Genomic DNA, 11,089 nt, shown 5'->3' with positions numbered 1-11,089 from the left:
TATATTGATTGAATATATATATATATATATATATATATATATATATATATATATACATGTCTCAAAATATGTGTTATTTTAACAATATTTTCAGATTAACATCAAGGGAGTTGAAACGTCTATCTAGTGCTGCACTTTCACCGTTATATGCAAATTTTAATGAAACTTTACATGGATTATCTACCATTAGAGCTTTTCGAACTGTAGCTCGTTTTAAACAAGAAAATGAACTCTTGCTAGAAATCAGTCAAAAAACACAATTTGCATCATTTGCTGTCAGTCAATGGCTTGCATTAAGATTACAACTCATTGGAGTGGCACTTTTAGCGGGAGTGAGCAATATAGCAGTTTTACAACATCAATATAACATTGCGGATCCTGGATTAATAGGTCTCGTTATTACTTATACATTATCTGTGACTGGATTATTATCTGGTGTGGTAAATGCATTTACTGAAACTGAAAGAGAAATGATTGCGGTTGAACGTGTAAAAGAATATTTAGAAAATGTTCCTATAGAAACTATAAAAGGTGATAATCCACCATATGCTTGGCCAAGTCAAGGTGTAATTGAATTCAGGGATGTTGTTTTAAAATACAGGTAATTAATTATATACAATTAATTGAAATCTATTATTCAGTATTATAATCAATGTTTAAATTTTTTAGAGAGCATTTAGTGCCATCTCTAAATAGTGTATCATTCGTTACAAGACCTGCAGAAAAAATTGGAATCGTTGGACGTACAGGTGCAGGAAAAAGTTCTTTATTTAATTCATTATTTAGATTAACGGAAATAAATTCTGGAAGCATATTAATCGATAATGTGAATATACAAAGTTTACAATTGAATGCGATAAGGTATTTTCTGATATATTAAATTAATTATTTTGATTTAAAATATCTGTTTACGATCAATTAAAAAATTCAATAAAGAATTAAATCGTTTCAGATCTCGATTGGCTATTATACCTCAAAATCCATTTTTATTTTCGGGTACGATTCGAGAAAATCTTGATCCATTAAATCAATATCCAGATTTGCTTATATATAAAGCATTGGAGAAATGTAAAATTCATTCGTTGGTTTATCGATTAGGAGGGCTTGGTGCTACTTTGGATGAAAATGGTAGCAATCTTAGCGCAGGTCAAAGACAATTGTTCTGCTTGGTTAGAGCAATTTTACACAATGCTAAGGTATTCGTCAATTTTTTTCAATTAAACATTCTATATTTTGCATTATTTACAATTATTAATTTTTTCTTGTAGATAATCTGTATCGATGAAGCAACGGCAAATGTTGATCAAGAAACAGACAAATTTATTCAAGCGACAATAAAATCTTCCTTCCAAACTGCTACAGTATTGACTATAGCACATAGAATAAGAACGATTATGTACTGTGATAGGTATGTTAGTTTATGATTTATAATCAAAATAAATATGTTTAATTGTTAATATATTTTTTTTCACTTAGAGTTCTTGTGATGGGAGATGGAGAAGTTCTAGAATTCGAAGAACCAAATTTATTGATTCAGAATATTGATTCCCATTTTTATCATTTGGTGAGTCAAGAATTTTCAGATAACGAATGAAAGTCGTGATTATGTATATATCTTCCGATTAAAATATTTATTTTTTTTTTACGCGAAACTTTTTATAAGTGTATAGTTTTATAATATATCATAGTATTAGTTATTTTTACTGTATATATAATGAAACGCGTATTACGAAATCTGCATTAAGAAATCTGCATTTTGTCTTATAAATTATAATTATTTTCATACGATCCTATGAGAATTGTATCTTAATCTAAGGATATAAACAATGTATTAATTTAGTAAACGTTTTATGAGATTGTGATAAAATATGAAATTTATTTGATTCGTTTATTATATTTAAGCTTTGTATTAAATCAGACTACCTCATTGTAAGTTATTGTAGTAGGTAATATATGTAAAAATTCGTCGAAATCGATATATCCTTTTTTATAACGATCTAATTCCTTAAATATAGTTTGCCACACTGTCAATGACACTTTCAAATCCACATTTTTGCTTGCAGAATAGAAATCGTCCAATACTAAATATCCTTTATCTGCAACGAAGCATTTTTAACGAAGCCGTTTAAAAATTGAGTTTTTTTTTAAATAATAATCGATACCTACAATCCTTATCCAGTAAAGTGAATAACACTTCCGCATTAACGGAATGTGGATCATTTGCATTACTTTTCTTGGACACGCATAATTTAAACTCCTCGAATGAGATTTTATCGGTAAATTGAAACACTTGTTTCACTTCCGTCTGAAAATCAGGATAAATCGTTTTCAGTTTTCAAAAAATCGATTAGCTTTTTAAAAAAATATAATTTTACTTTTTCCGGACGGCATCCAAAAACAGCCGTCATCGCTATCTTGTATTCCCGTTTGCTCAAAAATCCCTTTTTCTCCGCATCGGCATAATCAAAAGCCTATAATTTTCAAAATTTTCGCAAAGTTGTCGTTTCACTATACTCGAAGCTTTTAAGCTTGAACTTTGATTTTACCATTTTCGCGCGATCCTCGAAACAATTCGGTAGCATCTCGTCCTTTCTGAACGTATCCCACTAGAAGGGGGAAACTTTCTTGAACGACTTCCATATTAAGCGATTTGATGAAAGCGGTTGAAAGGTGTTGCCGGTAGTCGTGTAACGCGAGAGAGAAGGAGCGTATCGGTGTTTCACGCGAGAGAAGCTCGACCGACACGCATTATGTCGTAATTAAAGCGGTGACTCTCCTTTCAGCCTCCGGTATTTTGTAATATTCATCACGGAGCCAATTAACGCCGCCGCGGGACACGTACACGCGGCCGTGTGCGCCCGATGACATAACGCGTCTGCTATATCCGGCATTCAACCGGCATTTTCGCGGCCTCTGTCATCGTTCTCCGCCGCTGAAAACTAATGAGCTGTAACCCCGCCTGATTTTACGTTCCGTTTTTTAATTACCCGTCATTTAAACTCGTTCATTCCTTTCCTTTTTTTTCTTTTCTCCCCGCGTATGCGTACACCGCGGCGGAACGCTATTATTTTTCACGCGCGCACGACTCGATGAAACGTGCAAAACTGGCTGCACAGGGACTGCAGAAGCATTTTATATATGACGTTAATGATGTACCGCGTTTAGCACGATCGCCTATCATCACTTTTTTTTATAAATGCGACATCGACGATGATTCAACAAAATTTTTATTCGCGAATTCTCGTATTATTCCTTTGGAACGATGGAAAGAATTTTAAGGATAAAAAAACGTGTTCTTACGTGTAACAGCATCGTTCAGAATTTCTACGATTGGATTTACGAAGCGGCTTCAAATCGAATCGATGATCGATGCTGAACGATAGACGCTCTTTTGTCAAGAAACCGCCGCGTTTCAATAACGCGGCTTCCTTCTCTCGGGATACGTTCGAGGTTCGTGCCCTTTTGAGAGCGACGAATTAAGTAATTTTCGTCTAATTCTTCGTCTCGTCGCGATTCCGAGGGCGAGGCGGCGGTCACAGATGGGAATCCAGCTTGGCGGTCGCGGCCCTGTTTTTTCCCCGCCCTTTGTGGAGGAACCGCCTTTGAAACATGTGTGCTTCCGGCGCAAAAGCATAGGCAATTCTTGGTTGAAAGGCCGAGCCTTACGGGTGGCGTTGTGTCATTGGCCGATACTCTTCGACAGCCCATATAATGTGTGCGTACGCAAGGAACGTTTATATTTCAGTCATAAAAGCTCATAAAGAATAAATTTGCGGTATGGATATTTCAACCATAAAGCGAGAGTTTGCACCGCTGTTTGTACACGCTCCGTGGCGAATTGAAATAATATTGAAATGAATTTATAGCTTCCGTACTGAGAAAAACGTCCGAATGAAAAAAATATATCTTCTGTTCCTTTGACCTGATTTCCTGTCTAAAAATTCCCTTCCGTTTCGAACGTTCGATAAAAAAATTTCAACCAAGTATTAAGTTAAACGCGTTGCATTTCCTGTAATCAAATGAAAATTTCTCGAGAATTCGCGTGAACAGATTTTCCTTAAAAAAAAAAAAAGGAAAAAAAGGATTATAAAATCATATAGTACATATTTGAAATTTCATCTTGGATGTGGCTCGTCTCGTGACACAGTCGGTACACGCAATAGCCCTTCGCTCTTGCGCGTCTCGGTGGGTACTCGAGGCTTGAAGCACAGTCACTAGCGTAGGGGGCTACCCTAAAAGTGCACCTATCAAGGGTTGGTTTCAACGAGCGCACAACCCTAGACTAACCCTTGCTATCGAAGAGACTGCGCGGCCGCCCTTCGAAAACTAGTTCGGGTTTTGTTATCGAATCGTCGAGGCGTTTTTCGAGTTTGCGGGGACGGAGATGCGCGTGTCGTCACAAATCGAATATAAAAATATATGCGCGTTGCATACTGCCTACAGCATGCCTTTAATATATCAATGCGTAATTTAGAATATGCGTGTTCCATGCGTGATCGCTGTCAGAGAGCGAATCTGTCGAATATTTAATCAATGTAAGAATATACGTCGTTTAATAAGCATGCAGAAAATTATCTGTGAATTAATAACACGGTAACTATGGCGCCTCGTGTTTGATCTCTACGGGTTGCCGTCAATACGGCGCGCTCTCTATACATGTGTAGTAGCGAGGGGGCGCCTAGGCCTTCACCCTTGAAGTTACGCGGAAAATATGCCAATGTTGTTTGAATGAGGGGTCCCGGGATGGATAAAAGTAGGCGACGGTGATTGCCGACGAACATTAAGGAAAGGAAATGCGGCTGGCGATCGCGTATATGCGCCTCCGTTGAACGATTTCTCGCATGGAGAAGAATAGAGAGAAAAAAAAAAAGAAGGAAAAGAAAAAGCGTGATCGCAGGACACGTTTGAAACGCGCTCTCTTCCGTCGTGTCACACGCGCGGGATGTTAACCGACTGGCTGATTACACGGCAACGGACCATATATTTGCATTAAGCCGCAACTCACCATAACTCATTACGTCCACAATTCTCTTTCGTCAGTCGGCAACATGTTGGCCGCATAAATCACAATTTGCCCTCTACTGCTCACAGGTGGACGCGACTAGCTGTACTCGAATCCACGAAAACATTCGCTCGATTGTCGTGCAAAGTCGAAACGATATAGGATCGTCGCTCGTTTAATTGACTTTGACATCATCCGCGCTCTCTATAATCAGGATCGTGACAAAGATTTTTACCGCGGGACGAAAACGTGAAATACTCGATTCCGATAAGTTTAGTTTCGATAAATCGATTGATATATGTTTTTTTTATTGTCGTAGACGAGGTGGTCGATTGTCGTTCGTATCGTTGGCCTCTCTTGGTCGGTCGTGTCACGTACGACTTTTGGGAATACAATTTGGGATAGGCAGTGGCGAAGGTGGCGCGAGACGACGAGTCGAGAGACGTCGACGCGGTATGGCGCGTTGCGACAACGGTGGCCGTGTTTGTAGAACAATGTCCCCGCGGTATTACTAGAAATAAAAAAAACGGGATAGACGTGTCACCAGACGAGTGTAACGCCTCTCATATTTCCATTAAGTAAGGCAAGACACAGCCGGATAACGGATATAACGGGCGCGAGCTACGGCTTTTACCGTGATTAGTGCACGATGCAATGGGAAGGTTCGTAGGGTATATAGAGGTGCGTGAGAACGTTCTTGCATATTGCACGCATATAGTATAAACGTGTTTGGAATATTACGCGGCCGCGTACGCACGCTCCTCCTGGCAAAACGTCCATGGATTACGATACGAAGTCTAGCTCGCCCGTATTGGGCTCCTCCCCCGGGAGAAACTTTTGCACCGCCCTGAAATTTTGCTCCTTCTTCTATATGTATCGTGTGCTCGTCCGTTCGCCATCAAAACACGCACTTACACATCGGTTGGATAAATGAGATCCTTCGACGTTGAATCCATTAAGCCGGGATTCGGTTTTGCTCGCGACAAGCATCTTTAATAACGTTCGTGTCTCTGAATGTGAATACGGGCGAGGAGGAGAGGGAGGAGGTGTACATACCTCCCACCTTCTTCGCGTTATATTTTCACGCATAAAACCCTTATCGTTTGCTGCGTAAGTACTATTATACGTTTGCAAAATAAAAAGGGGGAAAGAGAGAAAAAAAAGAAAGAAAGAAAGAGGAAACCAGAAATGGGAAAGAAACGATAGGGAGGAAAAAGGAGAAGAAAACGCAACTTCTGAATTTCAGTCAAGGATCGTCGAGACGAGGTTTCGGTGAAACACATTCTATACGCGTGCTCTCTCTCTTTCTCTGTGTCGCGACACGGTCGTGCTCGCATTATACGGTCTGTCGCGACGAGAAATAGCGGAGACACGAAGGTGGCGGGTCTTCTACATTTACTTCTGTTCCGTAGAATCATTACTACGTCCCGAGCTAAGCCAAGCGTACGGGCGCCTGTTGACGGTACCCGTTGATGCGTTAAAGGGGCGAGGAGATAAGTTTTTTTCGCGAATTATGAAGGCGCTCATTCATTACGTGTTCCGTAATTGACGAGTTGTACGGAAGAGGATGGAACTGGATATCAACAACGCTCTCTTACCGTCAAGACTCTATCTTACCCGTAGTAACGTTATTTTTTTCCTTTCTTTCTTTCTTTCTTTTCTTTCTTTTTTTCTTTCTTTTTTTAAACATCTCCATTACCGATCAAAGAATCTCGCTTACAACGTTCAATGAAAATTTTCTCGAAACGCGAGGGAGTATATTATTCGAGTTATGATAACAAAGGTAATTAAATAGGGAGGTCAAAAGTAATATTTGCCGCGGCAAACGTTATCGTACTCGGAGATTCGATTTCGTAATTCATTAGCATAGAATTTCCAATGAGCTATGCTTTGTTCACTCGACATTATAATAATTTAACCGAGAGCTATCGAACTCCCGGGAGGGGGAGGGGATCGCAATTGCCATGGACTGCAAAATTGGCTTCCACCTGATGCGAAATAGATGCAACTCCGAGCGCACCAAGTCCAATTCGTATCGTGGCAAATGCGGCAATAATTGGATTTCCGTAGGATCAATTGATAGAAAAAGCTGTTACGGGATACGTAAAATTTAATAATCGTTCGTTCGTGAATCGAATCATCGAAAAAAATCGAAATTTTTTGAGAGACGAAAGACTCGCCTTTACATTAATATATTATTATTTGGAAAGTTTGGGCGAAACCTCGTCCCTTTACTCTTCCTCTCGAACGTTTCGTCCCTCATTTACGAGCCTTTATGCGCTCGTAAAACCACGCCAAGCCTCGTTTCCCGAATTGATTACTCTCACTCCGGCACAACGTTATCCCTTTACCTAACGGGTCACTAATTAAAAGCAGGGGAAAAGTCGATCGATCTTCTCACGCGACGATCTTGAAACAGTATATCCGCTTCCTCGATTCCCGGGATATATACAGAGGAGACGTGTTCGGTGGTTTCTTCGTCGTCGATGGGGGAGGGGGGTTTCTTACTCGAGCGGACATTTACTCGTTACTGCAGAGCACGTACACACACACAAACACACACACATATACACACACTCCCTCGTTCGCTCTCCTTCTTCCTCTTCTTTTTAATCACTCTTGCCCCGACTCTGGCGTATCTGGTTTCACCTCGCCTCTTCTCTTCAAGCTTTCCCGTTAAACGAGAGCTGACAAAAACACGTGTAACTTTCAATTGGCTGTGCAGCCACTCGAACATTCTCGACGGGCCTCCTTAATTGAGTTAAATAAATTTCGCTCTGTCTACCATGTGTGTCCACAAAGTAGGACCAGCCTTCGTGGACCACGACACGCATCGGTGATCGAGCAATGGTAAGACGAACCCACCCTGTCGTGGTTCTGCTCCTGTCGTGTTGTTGCAAAGGGTTGTTGGAATTGAGCAGGGGTGGGAGGGAGAGAAGGAGAGGAGGGGGGAGGGAAAGGGTGTGACGAAGAATTCGATAAACGAATTCGAAGGAAATTTATTTACCTAGGCCGGAGTGCTCGAGCATTCACGGTCGAGCGAAGTAACGAAAAAAAACCGGTCCGGATCCGTCCACTCGGCTCGGCTTTGCTCGGCTTTTAATAAATATTTAAAGGTAGTCGCGAATTATTTTCTCGAATTGAATTCGCCACGATATTTCGAGCCGTTAATGCGGCCGAGGTCTGCATTAAAGCATCCTCAATATCGGTAACGGCAACAGGTCGTTACGGTATCCGGATAAAAAAGGAGTAACGACCAGAAGGGAAGAGGGTGTGAGGAGAATTGGAGGAAAGCGGAATCTGTCTAGCTGGCTGGCTGGCGGAGTTTCCGCTCGGAAATATAAAGACCTCCCAGGTTTTTAATGGAATAAAGATCCGGGGAGGAAAGTACCGATTTCTCTCCCGTCGGCGGGATTCTCTCTCGCTTGTGAACGAGATGTTATTATTATTATTATTATCACGGGGTCGCGTTAAAAATATTGCAACGTTTTCGTCGTTTCGGGGAGGGGGGAGGGACCCGTTTCATTTAGTCGGACGATTCAGACGGAAGATGAGGGATTTGCCCCTTCGACGAACACCAACATTCTATTCTTTCCATCTTCGCCACCGGTGGATGCGTGGATCCACGAGGAGCGATGCGCGTCAAGGGGGAAAATAAAACGCGCGTTCGTAATATCGCAAAAAGCGAGATATCGTTTAACGTATATATATATATATATATATATATACACACGTATATTTATGAGAGTAAAACGGATTGATTTGGGATGGAAGTTTGACATGGTTGGCAACGTAATAAAAGACGACTTTCAAGCAAGCGTTTACCACTTTCGAGGATTTTTCATTGTTTTTTTTCCCATGTGCCAGATGGCGACACCTTTTTCCGCCATGAAAAATGTAATCAATTTCAGACACCGGCATCAACGACAATTTTAATCACCGGCTCGATTATTCCATACCGTTTCCGGCGATGTCCACGGGGAACAGCAAGATCTACAGGAAGATTAAGAAGATCAATGAGAAGGACAAACGCATGGCGCAATTGGAGAAAGAGATCGCGAGATTGGAGAACGAGAATTCGAAATTGAAACGCGACAGTATCGGATACGAGAGTCGGCTGGCCGCTTTCAGTGGCGCGACACGCGTCGCAAGTGAATTCCCTTCGTTGAATCGAAGCCTGCAACCTGAAACAAGCAAACGTGTCTCTTTGCAAAAGCCGGAGAACGACGATGACGACGACGACGATGTTGTTCAGACGCCGAGATCGAAGAGCATATCGGACGAAGGGGCAAAGGCCAAGAAGAAAATACGTATGAAATTGTTAAAAAGCACGAAGAAGAAGGATACCAAGAAGTGACGAAGATCTTGTTCTCCGTGGACTCGCAAAATTCACATACTACACAAAATTCTACATATAAAGGGGATCAACATGACGTTGACACGATTCGAGAGAGCGACACATCGAATTATCGACAGGGGACATATTCACGCGATGGACTTCAATCTTCGACCGATCAAACTTTGAAATCATGTATCAAATTTAAATTTCAAAATTTTTCGTAGATATAGAAACGACGGAAGGCGATGCCAACCCAATTAATAACATGCCCGCAAAAACAAGTGATTAGAAAATATATTCGAAATGTACCGTGTTCTCAAAAAAATGGAAGGCGGGTGACGTGTCCAGAAGTTAAAAAATTAACAAGACAAGAGATCTCTACCTCGAAACGATCTCAAGTAAAATATCCGCAAGTGAGTGCCTGCGTGTCGAAACAATTATCGAAATGTATGCCAAAAACGTGTCCGGAGAGAGAGCGTAAAATTGCGACTATAGGATGCCCGAAATGCGAGAGCAATCGTATTCAAAAGTTGGAATGCGAAGTGAGATATGATTTTCGCACGACCGTCGATCGACCGTTTGGCTGATTTTTCAGGATTCGTTCGTTCGTCGCGTGCAAAGAAAAAGAAAAACAAAAAAAAAAAAAAAAATATTCTCCGCGTGAAACCAAGCAACCCAGCCACGATTTTTCGTTGCTCGGTCGGAATTTTCGGAACGATCAGTCAATCGGCTCGACGCGTTCATCTCTCGCGAGAAAGAGAAAAATCTCGATAAAATGTTGTAGGTGTATCAATTGCGGAAAGAGATCGAATACATGAAGAACGAGCGGAAAGAGGCCGAGAAGGCGATCCAGAAGGCGATTCTTCGAAGCGCGTGCGCTATAGGTGGCTTTAAGCCCATAATACAGGGATCGATCGAGAAACTTTTAGACGTTTGCAACAGAACTGGATCATCCCAATCAATGTCCTCGGTCACTTTCTGCGCGAGCAAATCACCCACGCTCCACACGTGCACCAACAAATCATCGAGGAGGAGGGATATCAATTATTGCGAAAATTATTAAAATTATAAAACCCTCGTTCGATTCGAGCTTCCGTCGAAAAAAATTCCATGTGTACCTTTTAGAATGGTGTAAACGCCGTCTGCAATAAACACAACCACCATGCACCGGATTATCGATTGTGATTAATTACAATTTTCGAGATTCAATCGAAAGTATAACCGCCGGATAAAGCGTCGCGATGCCCCTCCCCTCCCCCACTCCCAGACGGTTTTTATCGCATGGTAATAATTTCGTAACGTAACGCGTTAATTAATAAACGGGTAAGAGTCTGGTCGGGGGTTGGGCCCGACGTCGATTTAATTACAGGTAACCCACGTGAAAACATACGCGGTGCTTTCGCTCTCCCGTAGACTCGGCGCACGACGCCATACCTCGCCATCAGAATGGCATCGTTAACATTGATAATCTTCCTACCCGAACCTAGCCCCCCTCCCCCCGAGTGGTACCCACTCGACGACTTACAGGAAAACTTTCACTCAGCCGTACTTCGATTCGCAAAGTGCGAAAATAATTAACGAAGTGTATCAAAGAAAACGTCGAGTTCCGTGCCGACGAGAACCGAGGATTACTTTTCATTCTATTCGAATAAATCGATCCTTACGCTCGATCCGTGAAGAGCATTCCCGAGCAAGAATGGGATGATGATGTAACGGGCCAGTTTATATTCATTTATTGTGTTCCGTTA

The 11,089-nt window shown here is 41.5% G+C and overlaps 3 protein-coding genes across 3 annotated transcripts in view; 2 read left to right on the top strand and 1 right to left on the bottom strand.

Moving 5' to 3' along the window:
* The window catches only part of LOC102680579 (multidrug resistance-associated protein 7), a 7,256-nt gene extending 5,365 nt beyond the window's left edge, over positions 1-1,891 (top strand). The window contains exons 13-17 of the mRNA XM_006619690.2: positions 89-601; positions 670-861; positions 953-1,196; positions 1,269-1,408; positions 1,477-1,891. Coding sequence (XP_006619753.1) covers positions 89-601; positions 670-861; positions 953-1,196; positions 1,269-1,408; positions 1,477-1,594 — 1,207 coding nt within the window. The 3' untranslated portion in view covers positions 1,595-1,891. The remainder of the gene's footprint in view (positions 1-88; positions 602-669; positions 862-952; positions 1,197-1,268; positions 1,409-1,476) is intronic.
* LOC102680716 (EF-hand calcium-binding domain-containing protein 11-like) lies at positions 1,664-3,389 on the bottom strand. The gene is made up of 5 exons (XM_031512373.1): positions 2,547-3,389; positions 2,376-2,471; positions 2,167-2,305; positions 1,924-2,096; positions 1,664-1,811 (listed from the first exon to the last, which is right to left on the bottom strand). Exons 1-5 carry the CDS (start codon positions 2,580-2,582, stop codon positions 1,791-1,793), a joined length of 465 nt encoding a protein of 154 aa, XP_031368233.1. The 5' UTR covers positions 2,583-3,389; the 3' UTR covers positions 1,664-1,790.
* A 5,146-nt stretch (positions 3,390-8,535) lies between these two features.
* Positions 8,536-10,515, top strand: LOC102678939. The gene is made up of 2 exons (XM_006619674.2): positions 8,536-9,883; positions 10,126-10,515. The coding sequence occupies exons 1-2, from the start codon at positions 9,587-9,589 to the stop codon at positions 10,402-10,404; spliced, it is 576 nt and encodes a 191-aa protein (XP_006619737.1). The 5' UTR covers positions 8,536-9,586; the 3' UTR covers positions 10,405-10,515.
* Positions 10,516-11,089: the final 574 nt, after the last annotated feature.

The sequence above is a fragment of the Apis dorsata genome, unplaced genomic scaffold (genome assembly GCF_000469605.1).
Source record: "Apis dorsata unplaced genomic scaffold, Apis dorsata 1.3 scaffold_429, whole genome shotgun sequence".
Lineage (NCBI taxonomy): Eukaryota > Metazoa > Arthropoda > Insecta > Hymenoptera > Apidae > Apis > Apis dorsata.
Note: the sequence above shows the minus strand (reverse complement) of the source record. Positions and strands in the feature narration are given on the sequence as shown.